The 19,417-nt window shown below is 36.2% G+C and overlaps 1 protein-coding gene across 2 annotated transcripts in view; it reads right to left on the bottom strand.

The window, feature by feature from the left end:
* BICC1 (BicC family RNA binding protein 1) overlaps positions 1–19,417 on the bottom strand; it is a 96,591-nt gene that overhangs the window by 10,407 nt on the left and 66,767 nt on the right. For both annotated transcript variants that reach the window (XM_031608689.2, XM_090144823.1), the window contains exons 4-17: positions 16,178–16,257; positions 14,789–14,947; positions 13,648–13,701; positions 12,493–12,687; positions 11,364–11,615; positions 8,450–8,581; positions 7,158–7,344; positions 6,012–6,170; positions 5,445–5,641; positions 5,023–5,164; positions 3,899–4,055; positions 2,418–2,580; positions 1,351–1,390; positions 520–674 (exon numbers count right to left, since the gene is read on the bottom strand). In XM_031608689.2, the coding sequence (XP_031464549.1) occupies positions 520–674; positions 1,351–1,390; positions 2,418–2,580; positions 3,899–4,055; positions 5,023–5,164; positions 5,445–5,641; positions 6,012–6,170; positions 7,158–7,344; positions 8,450–8,581; positions 11,364–11,615; positions 12,493–12,687; positions 13,648–13,701; positions 14,789–14,947; positions 16,178–16,257 (2,072 nt within the window). The remainder of the gene's footprint in view (positions 1–519; positions 675–1,350; positions 1,391–2,417; positions 2,581–3,898; positions 4,056–5,022; positions 5,165–5,444; positions 5,642–6,011; positions 6,171–7,157; positions 7,345–8,449; positions 8,582–11,363; positions 11,616–12,492; positions 12,688–13,647; positions 13,702–14,788; positions 14,948–16,177; positions 16,258–19,417) is intronic.

Raw genomic sequence — 19,417 nt, 5'->3', positions numbered from 1 at the left:
CAAGTAACTAAAACAGAATGTTCTTAGAACATCTTTGCTTAGAGACTTTTAGTAGTGCATCATAGCTGGGGGGAAAACCCCCAGCTCATCTTCATTAGTATAAAAACAACTTTAAATAAATTTAGAGTTCATTTGCTTTTTCTCTCACAAAGTTACTGCTCCAAACTCAATACAAACCTCCAAATCTATTACGTATAGTTGAGAGCCACACAAAGTTCATATCAAGCGGGGAACAGCACAGTACCCTTTATCCTATCATTAAATATCTCATTGGAATGAAAAGAAGGTACATCCTACATAAAAGTTATCCAAAGTTCCAGACTGGAAGGAACATGTTGCTTAAATTTTATAAAGGTGGGTTAAAAATAAAGCAAAAGGAAGCAGGGAAATAGGCACAGCAAGCAAGTGCACATAAAAGCTAAACACTGTAACTTGTTTTTTTTTAGTTTTCCCAAAATTTACATCTATCACCATCATTCACTAGAAATACATTTCCATTACGCCGTGGTTTTTATATACCTCATAGGTAGTTGTCATAGATGGCTTATATGATACATGATTAGCTCTTCTTAATTCTTTGATTGTTTCTGCAGGCATAGATTTAGAGAAGCCCAACCCGCTCCAGGTATTTGTTGGAGTTCTCACTTCTGTTACAACCGGCTTCTTTAACATAGCTGAAAAATGCAGAGACAAATCAGTAAATCTCAACCTTAATAAAGGTAATGAGATAATAATACTGAAGTCACGTATGCTAAGACTTGAACATACCAGTCATTTTAACACTTCCATTTGCAACAGATTGAATCCTACCCCTCCTGAGGGCAATTTACTCTGTTAGAAGTAAATCCCATTGGGTTGCAAGAAAGTAAGAAAAAAAATTTAAAGTATCAAAAGAAAGGGTTTCTGTTTCTCTTCTGGTGCCAGCATATTCCGTTCATTTTTAAATAAAGTCAAAAGATTAATGTATTTTTTTTTATGTCCCTTATGAGTTCTGTAGCTTCATCTACTCCTGAATTAATGATCAACTTAGCAAATATGACAAACATCCAAATGCTTAAAGTTCATTTAAATGAAGTCAATTACTGCAATTAAAGCTGAGTGAGCTTTTGAAAAAAAAAACATGGTCGAATTGTATATGGATGTACTCATACGGTATCCCACGTGCAACTTCTTTAACACCATGATTATTTCATACTATGTCAGTGTTAAAAATATTTGCAACATGAAAAATAAATACGTTTCACTATCAGCTTCAAATCTCATTACAAATGGAGTTATATAACTGAACCTTCAGAAAATTATTTCAGTGATGGACTCAAATGTCCCAGAAGTCACTGTTTATTCACATACCTTTGGTTGCTAGTAACTTCTTCTGTTCATAGTCAAATGCCTAAAAATTAAACATGCAGAAGATAGTTTATCATTCTAAAATAGATCTTTGTAAAAACATTTTTTTTATTATTTCACAGATTACCAATAACTGAAAGTTTCCCCTGTATGTAAATGCATTCATACGAATGTAGGTAAATTTTAAATAATTATCTCTATTTATGTGAGGCTGCAGCAGTATTTAGAAAGGCAGATTTTTTTCTGTAAAAGTAGTAGTGTTTAACATATATTCCTAAGACAGAACTAGGGTGGTTCAGTAAACCCTGTAAATGAGCCTGAAGTTACAGAAAAAAAGCTGTATTGACATTGCTTATGAGATCTTGTAAAATATTTTTTCATCTCCATTATCGTTAAGTAATAAGACTTTGCACACACGTTTAAGTGTAGATTCATAGATCCATGCAATTTATTTTGTGCTGACATTATTTTATTTATTCACAGAAGCATTGTTTTAACTCCCTCTTTGTCTTCCTTGACTTAGAGTGGAAGACTGAACCTTTCTTCCTATTTCTTAATATTCCAAAGAAAGCAAAATTGATGTTTTTACTAAATTAAGTTTTTGCGACATACGATGGTATTTAATTACTTATTCAAAGAGGTCTTCCCGTACTATGTGGAAAATAACTAGTAAACATATAGCAGTTTCAGCACAAAAATGACTTTATTTTCACCTTCTGTAATGTACCACCTCATTGGAAGTCATTTGGAATTAAGGGAAATAAAAAGATTGCAAGGGAAGCAATAGAATCAAAGAAGCCTCCCATAAACCATACTCATATTCCTGTGATAAGTGATCGTATTTCATGTAACCTCATAAGACCAGGTACCTCAGCATTATTTCACTATCTAAAAAACAACCAGTCAACTCAAATAGTACCACATCCATGTACCTTGAAAGAATGGTTTTTGTTTCTAATGAAACAGTCATGTCAGTGTGCTAGCCAAAAATCCCCTTTGTACTGTGCGATGCATACACTTTGCAATTATCAAATTTTGCACTAGATTTGGGCCTACTGAGGGAAGCATACCTGCATATTTACATATGATGGCTGAGCTAGACGTGCTCTTTCGGAGTTCTGCTGGGCAGCTGCTGCTCGCTCTGCGGCCCGCTCACTTCCAGGAGCCTTTTTGTCAGCCACAGGACTTTCAGAAGCACTTAACTCTGCATCTGAGAGCAACCTGTCGGTGGTACTGAGGAAGCAAAGTCAGTATTAAATCCAGCCTTGTCATCTTAACAGTAAATACTCAGTGCAATTTTCATAATCGAGTTTTACCTTGAGAAGGTAAAACATTTTCAACAAAAGCCAATGTGCAAACATTTCATCATCCTTTACAATACTTTCAAGTCTCAGCTTTCCTTTACCATACATACCTGTTTTCTCTGTCAGTGAAACAAAACAAATTGCTGCTTCTTATGCTACCAAGTATGAGGTTCTGAAGTTCAATTTGAGCTTTGAGTCAGGAATCATCACTTGCAATCCCTACACAGTAGGACCTCATGCTATTTAGCCTTGCTCACGCTAGCAGCTCAGCACATCTAACAGACTGATAGTGGTAGGATAGAGAGACAAGTTATGAAAACTGATGAAGTTCACATAAGCCCTGCATCAATCATTGCAATCCTACGTGCCAATGTACCTCCTACTGAAATCCTTTTTTTCTAAAAAATCAGCTCTACTCTGTGCCTGCTCTATGTAAGTGCACACTCCTCCTTCCTTACCTCAAAACATAGTGATGTAATCACATTATAAATGATTACCCCAGAAAGAAGCCACAACATAAAGAATAAAACATACAAGCAACTGACTTAAAAATACTTCGATTTCTCAACAGTGAGAACAGAACTCATGAAATATTATAGCTTTAACAGTGTAAATAAATGAGGTAAGGAAAAAAAGCTCCGAAGAGTCATGATAAGCAGTTCCCAAAAGCTACTTAACATTACTTAAAAACATCTCATTAAGAACAAAACCTGTATTGCCAAGACACATGACTCAAAAGGGCCCTTCCCACTGCTAGGTCATTAAAAAAACAAACAAGAAGTCACTGAGAACAGTGTTTGAGAACACGCTGTTATGCCCTGAATGTAGTTTTTCTACCAAGCAAATAGCCTCAGATACACACAAAAGCAAAAACCCTTGCAGTTGGGAAATGATCTCAAAATAATCAATAAGAAGGCAAAGTACAAAAGAGCATCCTTTAGAAATATCTAATGAAAATTCCTCTGTAAAAAGTGCACTTTCTTGTGGAATAGAAAAAGCATTTATCTTTCTTGTGTTTCTCCTCATGGGTACAAACTCAAGAAAAAAATCCCTAGGATGTACAAAAATCATTCAAAACTTGCATTGAAAAGGCAAACTGAAGGGTACAGTACAAAAACCAAGCTCAGTTTAAATCACCTCCTTGGAATATCTGGCAACTAAAACATCCATTCTACCTACAAACACACATACTAAGTATTTTCGCACAGTGAAAGCTCCATTTATCTGCATTTGCACTTTTAGCTTACTGTAAGTGAGAGTTTTTGGTGCCTTGCAGTAATTCAACTGTCTGCCTCTTTGCACAGGCCTGTTTGGAAGAGCTCATCATCTGCTTCAGATCACTGGTATTTGCTGAATGGGACGGACTTCTTGGCATGCCCACTTCTACAAAAGCATCATTGCAACCTACAAGATCAATAAAGAAAATGATTATGATTAAAAAACACTTAAATCTTGTAGTGAACATTGCTTTAGTAAGCGTACTAGAATACAAAGCACAACCTGCTTTCCTTCTTACAGAACTAGGCTCAGTCTTGAGAATAACAACTTGGTTTGAAGTAAGTCAGAAATTTAAGTTCAGATGCACCAGAAAAAGCCAACAAACCCATGTATCAGTGTCAAAAGACAATCTGTTATGTCTTGTAATCATTTTTCTTTATTTATTCAAGTGAAAGCCAAGTAATATTAACCAATTTTAAAGACGATTAGAAGTGACTAGTTATTTCAAATGAATTTGATTTGTTATCCAGTTCTATTAAATCCTGTCAGGCACTAAGAGAATCTTCACTGGAATGAAAGCACTCTACTTAACACTCAAGTATCTTTAGGGTTTATTTTTGCAAATATTTTTATGTTCGATTGGTCGATGCATCTTTCATTCAGACAGCCTTTCAGATGACCATAAGCATTAAGAGCATCTCCTTTATTCATCAGTATGCACAAGAGGAGCAGGGCCTTTACAGAAATCTACACAAGCTTGAAGTGGAATTGATCTTCCCTCCCTCCAAGAACTAGAGAACAGCTCTTTGTGCTGCACTATAGGAGCTGAAGTAATCAACTGAAATGTTATTATAAAAATGTGCAAATAAATTCTGCTTGCCAGTGTCACCTAGGTTTGATGTACACATAATTTTGTGCAAGAATAAATCTGTCAAAGGCACTAAATCTTTCCTTCCACTGAAAAGCAAAAATAAGACATTGCTTAAGCCAGCAGATAAATCTTTAGCAATGAAATTAAGCACCTATAAACAAAACTCTAAAATTGTACAAGCACTGTACATTTGTATCACAACCCATGGATGTTGTGCGTTCATGAAACAAGTGTACGTGGGCTACACAAACATTACGAAAGGATAAAGTGCCAAAATCTTACCTTCTGTACCATTTGACTTGGCAGCTACTTGTTCTGAGGCACCATGAGTGCTTGTTTGTCTTGCTGAATCACTGTGGTTTGCGCTCAACACATTTTCTCCTAGTGAAGTGGCAGACAGTGCAGCATACTTGATATTTGTGGTCTAAAATAATTGTCAAATTGAAGTGATTATTACACTTAAAATATTGCAAATTTTGCCTGTCTGCACAAAAAACCATAAGATTTATCTCAGACGTAGGAGAACAATGTTTGAATGTTTCAAGAAGGAAGGGGCATATAACAACATTTTGAAAACACTACTGTTCAATTTGAAAACTTAGTAGCCTTCAGAATCTACTAATGTTACTTCTTTATCCCTTCAGACTTCCTTAGACAAGGTTCATTACAAACAGATCTGGTTCTCCAGAGATCATGTGCCTTACCTTCACGTGACCATTTAAAGAAGCTGACCCTTTTTTATTCTCTGATTGCATGCCATTGACGTGGACTTCAACAGGAGTTAGGCCCGGTGGTGGAGATGGAGTGTTTTGACTATAATTAGGTACTCCAGACAGCAAAATACTAGTTAAAGTTGCTTGAGCAGTTGATGGTATCATAAGGTGTGGAATAGCAGAGAAACCTGTGAAAAAAATTTTGGTACTGCTCTAGTTACGTTTCTCACTTAACTCAATGATTCAAATAAATACCTATCATTATGTAGGTCTGAAAGTTTCCTTTAGAATCACATGTCAAAAATATAATGCTTTAACATCACTTTGTGGATGAACAAAGTTTATTATATCAGCCAAATCAAAACATTTTATGTGACAGCGTGTTATAAATTTATACCAAATTATAACTTTAAATTATGACATTTATTCATCTGTGTGAACATATGATTTGGGAATTAAGGCTCTCAAAACGAATGACTCTGGACTCTGTTGTTATTCTTACACCTTACTGATGAACAATCAACAAAATCATTTGATTTACATTTAACTTCCACCAACCTGTGGCATTAGTGTTAGCAAGAGATGTTGTCCACAGTGCAGGGCTAGGTGTGCCCGAACTCGGACTCTGTAGGGGACTCACTGAGCTATTGAGAGCATTCAACAGAGAATTTGGAGTAGTTGAGGTGTTGACAGAGAGTGCTGTTGGACCTAAAAGGCCTGCCAAAAAATTACACGTGTGAATATTTAGCTAAGACTTGATGAAAGACATTTTTGCAAGTTTTTAAATAGCAGTAACAATGAAAACAAGAAACAACATGAGCAGCACCAGCATATATTTTATAGACAGATCTTAACATTAAGCCTGATGTTAATTTGGTGCAAACAGCACACTTAAGCACCAGGATTCTTTAACTGGGAAACATGAGAACTGTAGAACTCTTCATATCCATCTACCAGATGAAGTATTGTAACACCAGTCTGAAATAGCTGCTTTTCAGGCTTGCCATCCTTTGTATTACCTCCGTAGCTTCCATTTGTTTTACAGAAGCATCACTTACAGAATAAACAACCAACCACATTTTATAACCTTGGTTTCATTTCAAACAGCTTTTTTTCTGAAAACCTCACGAATTAAACCACTACTTCCACAGTAAGAACTATTTAGTTCCTTTTTGCAATTTCAATACGATAGTAATCATCCTCCAAATGCATTTCCTCAAACTAGCTCTCAATCTATGAAATTGCTCAGAAATATATTGAGATGAAATAAAAGCCAATCCCAAGGTGCAGGCATGAAAGGAAAATTACAGCAGGAGCCATGTTAAAAATCACAGTCAAATGGAGCGTTAACTTGCATCTGTGTGATCTTGACAAAAACACTGACAGAATTACACAGCCCTCCTGGATGGCAGACTGCAGGGTAGTTACATGGTAATGCTGAATTTTGGGGACCAGTGCCATTAAATTTGTCACTAGATTCTTGTTGAGTAGTTCAGTTCTGTACTTGTTTGGTAATAGGCCTTTGCAGAGCTTTAAAAAGAAAAGGTAATTTCAGTCTGGACTACCCATTCCTTCTATGAAATTCTATCGGATAGGAAACTGGATATTTCTGTCCTACACTTCATACTAGTAAGTAAGGTCTAAAGTAATAGCCTGTGCTTCACTTCACTAAAGCAAGATACATTAATAAAATAAAATACATACCAAGTCCAGTGAGTCCTAGTCCTGCTGAAGACAAGATATCCAAACCAGGACAAGACAAACCAACGGGACATGAGACAGTAGAGGCATTTGATGCTATGGTGACTCCACTGCTTTCAAGTCCCAGAAGACATTTCCGTGCCTCATACATATTTAAGGCATTTCGTTCAACACTTTTTACAATCACAGACTGGAGTTAAAGACAGACACAGGAGCAAAACAAAAGGAAAGAGGAAAACCAGTAACACACAGCTATATCATTTGTCTGCAACACACATAACTCTTAGATCTCCCCTAACAGTAACATAGCAGTGTAAGTGTGGGAAAACATCCATTAGCAATAACCATCAAGGCCACTGAATTTAAGTAATGTTAGGAATTTTGTATGGGTTTTACAAAGCAAAAATGATGAAAGTATTTTCTATCATTGGTTATCATTGTTTATTATAAAAACAGCTTATTGAACATTAGTGGTATTGGGCATACCAAATCTGAAGTGCCCCAAGATCTAGACAAGTGATCCAATAATTTAAGTCTTACATTCTTTTACCAAGACTCTATATGTCAAAGTAGACAAAACCTTATATAAAAGCAACCAAATTCCTAGCTGTCCAAAAAAATGCATAGGTAACACCCGAAAAATTAAGGAACAAAGTCATTATTTGTTCCCTGTACAATCTCCTCACACTGTTTCTTTGTATGGACTGTACATATCCCTACACAGAGATGCTGGACAGCTAACAGTAGCTTACACTACTTTGATAATACTGTTTGTTGCCACAATATGTACAATGCTATAGATAACATATAGATACTTCCTACTCACATTCACCAGAGTATTTTAACAACAAATATCAATTCTCAGAAATACTTTGTAATTCTTTTCTGTGCATTGCTTTTTTTCCCTTCAATTTCTCATGCAGGCAGTTAAACTTTCTCACAGCAGTTTTTTTATTCTTAACTCTGCAATTCTGTGCTAGATAAATGATTCAAGGATTTTCTTTAAAACCAAGAATGGATCTAATCAGATCTAATATTTCCCTCCTATTTTTTTTTCTGCTCAGTATTTCTATATAAAGTCTAATCACTGTATCACCAAATATTTAATGAGTAGGTCAAATCGCCATAAAGGAGAATTATTACAACATTTAAATTGGTATTTCAAACAGAAAATACATACATATTTTACAAGTTTATGATCCATTAAGTCAGAAAGGAAGGGCACACATGTCAACTCACCAGCTCTGAAAAGCTGACATGAATGCCTACAATGAATACATGAGCTTTTTACCAACCTTGCTTGGTTGCTTTGGCTTCGGCTTAATGCTTATGAAGACATCTAACTGCTCCATTAGCTGCGTTATAAATTGTGGTTCTACTTCAATTTCTTCCTTCATATCAAACATAAGCACAAGAGGAAGGCAACCCTGAAAAGATAGATGCAAAAACATAAACATATGCTTTCTCACATTAATGTTAGCATTAAACTGAAATACATATTTACTGCACACAAATGCATATGGATGTAGTAAGCCCAGAAAAAATAAAGATGAAGTTTTAAGTAAAGCCACTTTATTGTCAACGAGAATTTAACTGTAGCTTTTTACTCCTGGATTCTGAACAAACAGTTTGGTGGTGTAGAGATGATTTGTTGAATATTTTGACATCAAGTCAGTACATATACGCCCTGCGTTACCTACCTAGCTAAATTAAGGCCATCTAGAAGATGCAAATCCAGAGAATTATTACATATCAAATCAGAAAAGATACTGTCAGAAGCAGTCCACATTAAACTCAGCTTGGAATAAGGGAAAACAATTCTAAAAAATTGTCTCCACAAGTCGCTGGGGTCTAATGCTCAACTTCTACTTTCCTTTTCCTATACTCTGTCGTTACATCAGGATTTTCCACTAATATAAATGGCATCACTGAAACTAATATCACATGTACCAGGAAAAAGGTAAGAAAACAAACATTTGACTAAATTTTCTTAGTTTCCTGCTTTTGCTTTGGAACAAAAGTCAAAAATTAGTATACTCTTCACATCTCTAGGTCAGTATTTAATTTTTATGTACGTCTTCTCACAGTACCACTTCTAACTACAGAATACTTTCCCAACGTGCTGTTGGAGAGGGTCCAGAGGAGGGCCACGAAGATGATCAGGGGACTGGAGCACCTCCCCTATGAGGACAGGCTGAAAGAGCAGGGCTTGTTCAGCCTGGAGAAAAGAAGGATGCAGGGTGACCTCATTGCAGCCTTTCAGTACCTAAAGGGAGCCTACAAAGAGGAGGGGAATCAACTCTTTGAAAGGGTGAGTGACAGCAGGACAAGGGGAAATGGTTTTAAGCTGAGGGAAGGGAGATTTAGGTTGGACGTCAGGGGGAAATTCTTTATAGAGAGAGTGGTGAGGTACTGGAACAGGCTGCCCAGGGAGGTTGTGGATGCCCCGTCCCTGGAGGTGTTCAAAGCCAGATTGGATGGGGCCCTGGGCAGTCTGGTCTAGCATTAGGTGGAATGGTTGGTGGCCCTGCGTGTGGCAGGGGGGTTGGAGATTCATGATCCTTGAGGTCCCTTCCAACCCTGGCAATTCTGTGATTCTGTGATTATTTTGACTTTAGAAAGACTGATATAGCTCCACTAAGTAAACTTGGCTAAAAAGAACAACCATGAACTTAATCTAAAGAAAACACACTGAAGCCAATAATCCATGTTCCCATTAAAAAGCTATCGAAAGTAATATCACAAGATTTAATCAAATGCCTGCTGAACAAAAACGCAACTGAAAGGTTAACAAGACAAAAAGGGAAAATGGAAACTTGGAAATTGGAATGTCAGGTTTTATAAATGTAAATGGCTGGACTTTTGCACTGAAGTTTTCCTCCAGTGTTTAGTGCACAGGATTTATCAATATCATAATTAAAAACAATACAGTCCAAAACATTATATGCATAACCAATAAAAAAAAGTCTGCTTTTTTAGTGATTATAAAACTACACATAAAAGCAAGGGGTTAGGAATGAGAGAAAGACAGAACAAGAATATTTTATCAAGACCCAAACTCCTCTCTGTATACTAGTTAAAAGTCACTACATCTTTCTTCCTTCTACAGTTGGCCTTCATCACTGCTACTATCATTGCCTTAATTAACACGATGAATACTTCCCTGCAAGCAATATGTTGATGATTAGAAACTGAGACTAGCAACATCAGAGATCATGTATACTCACACTTTATACATTAAATGGCCTTATCAATGATATTAGTTTCTAGCTAATATTATTTTCATTCAGACATACTACTAAGCAACTTCTGAAGTAGCACTGCTACACTACATATGTCATACACAAAGGTACACATTAAAGGCAAATTTTCAACTCTGAAAACATTTACAGGTGTTTCTTTTCTTGGTATAGATTGGTATAGATTCTTGGTCTAGATGCTTCTAGTTATAAGATCCCTGCAAAAACAAAATTACTTGACTGTTATTTTTATATCACAGCCTCCCTTCTATAGGGCACTTCTACAGCCTGACTGTGAAACAGCATCAACTATTATTCTGGCTAACCCAGAGCAGTTAGAAGGAGCCAGGAACAAACATGGCCATGGGAAGAAGGCCAGCATGCAGTTCCACCTCACAGAAAATTGCTCCAAAACACAGAAATTTGATTCCACTGGACTATGTCAGGGAAGAAACGATCAAGAAAACAGCATTTTAAATGAAGCTCAGAATGACTGCAGCTGTTTAGTTATAAGTACAATTGACAAATTTAAATGTTTATATCTAAGGCTGAAAAACACAGCTTTTACTAAATTAGGAACTGGGGTTAAGATTTTATCTGGTTAGCTGCTTCTTCCCTCAGCCTTTCAATTGACTAAATAAGACAAGCAGAAGATGACAGCACATAACAATAACTCCTCCCTCCCAGTCTGCCTTCCACTCAGGGGCAGACTGTTACCATAAATACAAATTGCTTATGCTGCATTAATATGGCCACAGCTTTTTTTCAAATCATGCTACCACAGATCACAAGTACTTTGAGTAACTACTAACACACACAAAACACTGACAAAATTAGAACACTCAGCTGATTTAGCATTTTGCAATATAATAACACTTCTCTAAAAGTTACTTACATTGGACCAATGTGGAAAGAGTACATTTTCCATTATTTAGCATTTTTATAAGCAAGTTTAACTGAAAGTATTTACCATGAGATATTGTCTGGCAAGACAGACAGACTCAATTGTGCCCTGGAGGTAGACAGTGGATTTCTTCTGTGGGTTACTAGGGTCAGGGAAATGGATCTGAGCACCAGTCCTCTGCATGATATGTTTGATGTTACTGCCATTTCGACCCATCATAAAGAGATGATGCTGTGCTGCAATGTCTAATTGCGTGCTCACAGGGATTGCAGAAGCCAAGCTCCCAGCTAGGTGTTCCAGAAGCATGGCTGTTCCTTCCTGCAAGGACAAACAAGAAGCTGATGATACAATGCTCGTAGGAAAACAAAACAGAAGTTGCATCAGACTGCAGTTGGCATTCAAGATAAATTTCTGTTTTGATTAAAAACTCAATTGATTTGTAAGATGGAAATAGTGAAGTTTCTTAAGACAAAAAGGAGAGTTTAACTGTCATCACTAAAGACAAATATTAAGACATCAAACTGTCTGATCTCAGCAGAACTCCTGGGGCCACATACACAGCAATAAGAAAGTCAATGGAGACTTTACTGGGTAGGTATACTTGCTAAATTTATCTTTCAGTTTTAGCCTCAGTTATTCATTGTCTCATATGGAGATACACCCATATGAGACAATATTTATCTGTCACACTGCCAGTCATTAACAAAAGTTTCTTAACTTTATTACGATCAATAGGCTCACGGTAGTGAGCCTAACTTCTGTTAAATTCACATCTCACAGCCCCAGCTTAACAAGACAACTCTGACAAACCATTAAGGCACACTTCAAAGTTAAATATTTGACTGCACATTGAGAAAACTGAAGCATGAAAGACTTTCTACAATTGCTTTTACTTAAGATGCGGGTAGGATTAGGACACATTCGAGAATTGTTACAAACCTAAAGAGGCACACAACAAAAATAAATATATAACTTGATATTGTGCTGAGCCTTTAAACTTAAAACTACCACATTTTTACACTTTATCTACACCCCACTTCAAGTTTTTTAAGAATTAGCGCTAAGATTTTAGAAGTGATTTTGCCATCACTTCCCCATTCATGGATGAGGAAGGATATAATGTTAACATAATACTTACATACCTACATTACAAATATATGTACAATATGCAGAAACCTCCTTAAGATGACATTACCTTCACAGCACTAGTATTATTTTGTGACCCTCTGACAATGACTGTAGCACCATACATTCGAGAGCGTTGTTTAAAGGAAACTGAAATGTTGTATGTCTGAGATATATGCTGAATTGTGTGAGAATTAGGATCAGGGATTGGTTGCAGAATTCCAGCAATAGGCAATTCAAACATGAGTACCAATGGAAGCAGCTCCTAGAACATTGAACAGAAAAAACTGAAAAACCAAGTCATACTCAATAAAATTACCATAACTTTATTAATGAATTAGAACGTATTGATCAGTTATAATTAAACTAATATAATACATTCACTTGGGAAGATACTATCTTGAGGTAAAAAGGCATGGCTTTTCCAAGGAAACATGTTGTGTTGTTGGTTTTTTGTTTGTTTTAGACAGCAATTCTGATCATTTGTTCAAAAATAACAGGAACTTTTGCAATTATGTGGCAATCGTAAAGCCATAGTTTAATTACCTATATTTATCCACACTGCTAACAGAAGTCATTACTTGTAAACATTCATAGAGAAGCTTCTGTTCTGTCACAGATCGGAGCTCTTAAATCAGGTACAAAGCTACATAACATTGGCTTCATGCCTTCAAAGACCCACATTTTTATAATAATGCACCTGACTACAATTATTGTTGGGGGAAAAAAATAACACAATTTATTAGATTTGTTACCTATGCTATGATGCATGCAAATCAAAACCAGAAAGGGAAGACAGGAAGTGCTACAAGTGGAGAATGGAATCAAATTCAACTATAATTTTATCATTTCCATACACATGATAACAATAACAGCTGCTTTTAAATTATATTCACAAGGATGCCTGAGCTTCTACAGGTCAACTGTGAAGCATAAACGAAGATGCAATTTTAAGTACAGTATGGGATACTTGACTTCTTGCTTATACTGTAGACTGTGTTCAGCATTCTCCTAGAGAACTCTCCGGAGCTAGTTAGAAACTGATTCACATTCTAGTAAAATCTACATGACACCCTTCGTATATTTACTCATGGATACACTTGTTCATTCTATATTTCTGCTGTCAGAGGACAGAGCCAAACAACTGTAAGGATCTTACATCTACACAGCAATATTTTCCTTCAAGGTGTTTTCAGAGGAGCATTATACTGAAATAGGCTATTACCCGAATTCTAACTCTCGCAGACTCCACTCCAGCTGGCTGTCCTGCTATAGACACCTGGAAGGGTAAGAAAATAGAAAACACTGCATTACATTTTCTAGTGAGGCATTTGAAAAATTATTAAAACACCTATGCTTTCTTTAAGAATCAACACAGAAGTGACATCCAGTAACATTCCGACTGTTGTCTAAATTGTAGCTGAAAATTTAATCCAGCTTAAAAAAAAGAGATCTACCTATGAATATTGCAGCATCTTAGGTTACATACACTTTAGCAACAAGTAGTTTATCAAATGAGCAATACAGTTGTTTGGATTAAATAATGGAAATACTACTTTATGTGCTCAATGCTCCTAAGTACGTTTTCTTGAATGTTTCAAAACTGCTGTGTTTTGATGAGAAGTCACCAGGATGCCCAAGAGAGATTCTAAACACCAAGATGCAAGATGAGAAAGTAAGCATTTCACTAACAGTTAGCATTACAGGAGACATCCAAAACAGATACAATGATTTATTCTACTGAAGTTAAACTTACAATAGAATGTTTGTGTTTGCTAGCTATGCACCAACTCTGGTTTTCAAAAACATAACAACAAGAGTCAGAACTAACAATAAGTTAACCAGGATTCAATAAAGAGTTTTAAAAAAAAAAGGCTGTCATAGTGCCGCTTTAGTGGAACGCTCACACTGATTTGCTAACTTCTGTATGCTCTAATTTTAGCTTTAGAAAAAAAAAGATTCATGAAGCATCACAAATTGTTCTGTTTATAAAGCTTTCTTTTAGGAACTCCTGTGCTTTCTACAATGTGAACAACAAACACTTAATTCTCTGAACTTGACTTCCACTCCTCTCAAAAAAAAAAAGGTAATTGGAGAAAAGTCCTGTTTCATATTGATATAAATATTTGCCCAGAGAAGCTGTGGATATCCCATACGCTCCATCCTTGGAAGCACTCAAGGTCAGGCTGGATTGGGATTTGGGCAACCAGATCTAGTGAAAGTTATCTCCACCTTGACAGGGAAACTGAAACTGGATGGGCTTTAAGATCTCTTCCAACCCAAACCGTTCTATGACTTTAGTATATTTTAATAATCTACAATACAAATTAGCTAAAATTTAGTAGTTAAAATAGAATTATACATACTTGGTTGCTTTTTTCTGCTTGATTATTCCTATTTGAGTCTGGAAAATGGATATGGCATCCTGTTTCCTCCATCACCTTTTTAATGTTATTGCCACCTTTACCTATCACATGAGAATGTTCTGTATGTGAAACATCCATCTTCAAGGTCACCCGATTGCTCTGGAAATGAAACACCCATGATTAGATACGTTAGAGCAGAACCTGAGCATTTTATAGTATTAGAACTAAAAGAATGACACTGAAAATTGCTTTACAAAGCATTTTTGTAGTGGCTCATCTTCTACTCAGATGAGACACTTTAATATGGATCACAGTCATTAATATTTTCAAATACAGAAATAACATGGAGATGAAGTTAGACCTTCAAAACACCAAATTTTTTCCGGTACATCATTTTTTTTAAAATGCACAAACATTGTCTAGAGCCTTTCTTAATAGTTAACGGTTGCTAATAATGCAACCGTTAAAGAAAAATGCTGCTTATCACTGGAGAGCTCCTGGCTGGCTGTGTAAGACAATGAAAAGTTGGCATACAACAAAAGTTGACAGAAGCTCTATACATTTACATGAAAAATTTGCTACTAAATGAAATTAAAATCTGATAGAAGTATAAAAACGAGGTTGGTGGCCCTGCATGTGGCCGGGGGGGGGAGTTTCATGATCCTTGAGGTCCCTTCCAACCCTGGCCATTCTGTGATTCTAGATGAGTTAAGAATACTGGTCCAGACGTTTCAGAATACAAGAACATAACAGCTAAAAACAGAACTACGTAAGTGCTCTTAAAATTAATTGATGCACATTTTCAACTTCAGACTGATCAGTACAGATACATTTGAGAATATGAACTAGTACATCTACTACCACTACTTTTGAATCTTCAGTACAATAATGCAATTATTATGCCTTTTTGGTACAAGACACCTGTGGAATAAACAGCCATATGCTTTCAGAAGTCAAGTAACTGTGAAACAGGAGGAACAGGATATGAAACATTTAAAACTGCATGTGTACAGACGTTTCCTAAAAGCCAAAGACATAGATAAATGATTTCAACAAAGATTTTCACAGAATTTTACATTTACTGAAGGGGCCACAATCTTCTGCTTGCAATGAAGTAGTATTTCAGATCTTCAAGATAAAAAAACACAAACCAATGAAGAAACTAGGCATGGTCATATGGCTGGAAATATTATTTCTAGAGAGTTCAGATATGCAGAATTGCTTTATCTAAGCATTCTCCTGTTGCGTGTACTCTTTTTCTTTTGTATACATCATATGTCTACATCCAGAAGAGCTTTTTTTTTTTCTCTATTTAAATAAGCACATTTAAAAAGACCAATTTCACAACAGATTTAGAGGATTAAGATCTGAAAGTAAATTTTCTCTTACTTTTGTGTCCAGGACTGACATGATTTTCTCTTTAGCTTCTTTAACATTTTCCTTTTTTCCAGAGACTTTAATATGAGGATCTATAAAATAAATAAATACTTTTAAGAAAAAAGAAAACCAATATCTATCAAACTTTTGTCACCGATTAAAGGGTAACAGTCCAAAAAAAGCATTTTCAAAGCTTCCAAGATTATTCTTACCCCACTTACTACAGTTTATTGATCAACTGTACCATCAGACTCCAGCTAAAAATTAAATATATTATTCAGTCCATTTAGTTAGGAGTTCAGGATTACCCAATGAGTTTATTACACACTGTAACCTACTTAAAACAAATAGAAATCATATGCCTGATGTGATTTCTCAGTATTAATAACAATGCCTGTGATACAGTTACGTAGCTAAGAAACCACATCTTAAAAAAAAAAAAGATTGAGGGGGCAAAGAGAAAGCTCTTAGCCTGTCTCAGTCGAGCTTCTGACACACAACACATCTAAGGGAGGAACTGATGACACCAAACCCTCAGCATCACTTCATTATTTCATTTCTACAAATATCCTCCGCTGTCTTAAACTGGCAATAAAAAATGAAGGTGCCTCAACCAGAAGCAGCTTTCTAATTGAATTTACCAAATCAAGTTTAAGTAGTACCATTAAATAATAAATGAATCAGATCTTCAAAGTGTTCAGTACATTCATTCACTGTTAAACTAGATACTCAAAAGTATCATCAGCTAGTTGAAGCTTCTGCCCCGTGAGATGTAAAATTGTGGATCTACACACAAACTACTTTGCATTATAATTTTCAAATCATTGTCCTTAAGAAGCCCACTTTGTTCTGCTGAGCCAACAGGCAGAGTATCAAGTTAAGCATCATACACACTGAAGTGTGAAAATCACACATAAGATGGTTTAGCAGCACCACCTGGTGTCCATAAAGTACCATAACATACCACGATCCAAAATTACTCTCAAAACATGAGGCAAACACCACCCCTCCAATTTTTAACTCTCAGAAACACAGACTTGATCCTGCAAGTGATGCTGGGCACGTTTCTCTTTCCCTAATACTGGAATAAAATTGCAGGAAAAGCGCTTTTAGTCCTGGTGTGGAATGAACTGTTCTCCTCAAAAAACCCTACATCATCTTCTGACTAATTAATGCTAGATTTGTCTAATTCATTGTGCTAAACTGGTATAAACATCTTCATTCACAACTGTAAATGTGTTTTCAGTGGCAGGAGAAAACAGCGCAATACAATACGTCTGCTTTTGTCATCATCTCAGCAACAGAAATATTTCACTAGTACACAAGTGCCAAATAATACAACTTAAAATTGTCAACCTGTTGTACTCAGTTGAAAAGTGAGTATGTTTAAGTCATGCTTGGATACTCTTTTTCCAACAGTAAAAAAAAACCCTAGTGTCTCAGCACTGGGAAGTTTGAACCATTCAGCTAGGAACACAAATCTTGAAGGAACAGAGGATTCACTGCCAAGTTTAATGAAAGCCAAGAAAAATGTGGCATTTTGAGTTCTAAGAAACAGACATATTTCTTTAAAAAAAACAAAAATTGTAGCTGCTAGAACATGGTATGTGCACAGAACCTAAGAGAGGCCCTGAAAATATGCTGCTTCAGCCTTTTCACAACAAAGTAAGAAAAATCAAAATAGTCTTAAGGGCATTTTTTTTTTTTCCTGTTTTAAGTTGACAGTAAGCCATGTGGTTCTAATGTGTTTAAGCTGCGAGTGATATTTGAAGTGGATGGTGCAGGCTGAAATTCCCAGAAGCAGATTCTAGCACATGATGTGTGCTCCGAGTGCTCATTAGAGGCAACCAGGAAAAACATAAAACCAAAAACAAGAACAATTCAGGGTTGATTTTCACATGATTGTGAACATAGTATTTCAATACCCATTTGGTCACAAGTATGAAAAATGTCTGGAGTCACAGCTACCATCCCATAGCTCTTCGTACCAATGACAACTACTGCTGCTCTGTCATGTTTGTTCAAGCAGTGGTGAAGATATATTTCAGATCGTGCATCTTCTCCCTCATTCATCTCACTTGGGTTCCTTTTTTCTTGATACTTACAGCTTCAGAAAGAAGTAATTCTGTATTACTGCACTTCACTTTCTTTGCTTTTAGAGGAAAAAAAGCTTAATTCCTCACATTAAGAAACAAAAAGAACCCAGTGTTGTCAGTGACAAATCTAGAATACGCTATGAAATCTTTCAGAAGTGGTCTTAAGTACTCTCTCCTCATTTGACTCCTCAATGGCACAGTGGTTGGAAATGGGTATGAAGCAACTTGTTTTCATGTTACCAGAATTCCTCCTTTGAGGCTTGCTCACTCCTTCAAGGAAATGCAGTTTAGATATGACATTACAGACAAAATCTTGCATTAAAAAAAAGACAAAACTACAAAAACTCATGCACACAACAAAAACAAAAGCAAGCAAACAAAAAAGCCTATGTTCAACCAATAGAAGTTAAATACTTTGAATGGGCTTTGCAGGAGCTGAGAGTGCACTGGAAGGATGTATGGCTGAAAGGTGAACCAGCAGATTCCCACACAAGATCAAAGTGACGTACAAAACCAGGTCACCACTTCAGGAATTGATTAAAAAGTCAGAGCAGCAATTGAATTAGGTAGTCTGATTTTCTGTGCATTATATACATTTACATTTCTTAAATATACCTCTCTAGAGAATCAAGTTGGTGCTTTGCAGCTCCTCTGTAAGATGTGGACAAGTGGGAAGTTTTCTGCTCTAAAGATTCATCAGATTCAGCCTCCCAAATCTATACCTTGCCACATTTTTCACTTAAATTCAGTGGTTCATGTACTTTTTTTCCTGATATTAAATAACAGTCATTTCTTCCAGGGAAGATACATGCAGTCAAGTCACTATCATTACGGTTTGTTTGTTTGTTTGTTGTGGGTTTTTTTTTTTTGGAGCCAAATCCTAAATCCTACTTGCCTGTCAAATAACAAGGAAAATGATAAGTTGTCTTTTTTTCCTCTGGCTAAACCGTACATTATCAAAGTAAAGGTCTTCCTATTTTAGTTAGGAAACACTACATCAGGCTTACCAGAGGGTAATCAAGAGGCAAGTTTCTCCTAAGTTTCTTGCAAGCCTCCTGCAGACCAGGCTGCATTCGTCCTTAAATGACCGTATGCCAATAGAAACAATCTGCCACTAAAGGAAGAAGCATTCACCTACAATTTCAGCTTTTGGGTT

The sequence above is a fragment of the Phasianus colchicus genome, chromosome 8 (genome assembly GCF_987193195.1).
Source record: "Phasianus colchicus chromosome 8, bPhaCol1.hap1.1, whole genome shotgun sequence".
In the NCBI taxonomy this organism is placed as follows: domain Eukaryota; kingdom Metazoa; phylum Chordata; class Aves; order Galliformes; family Phasianidae; genus Phasianus; species Phasianus colchicus.
This window is presented reverse-complemented; position numbering and strand designations above follow the sequence as displayed.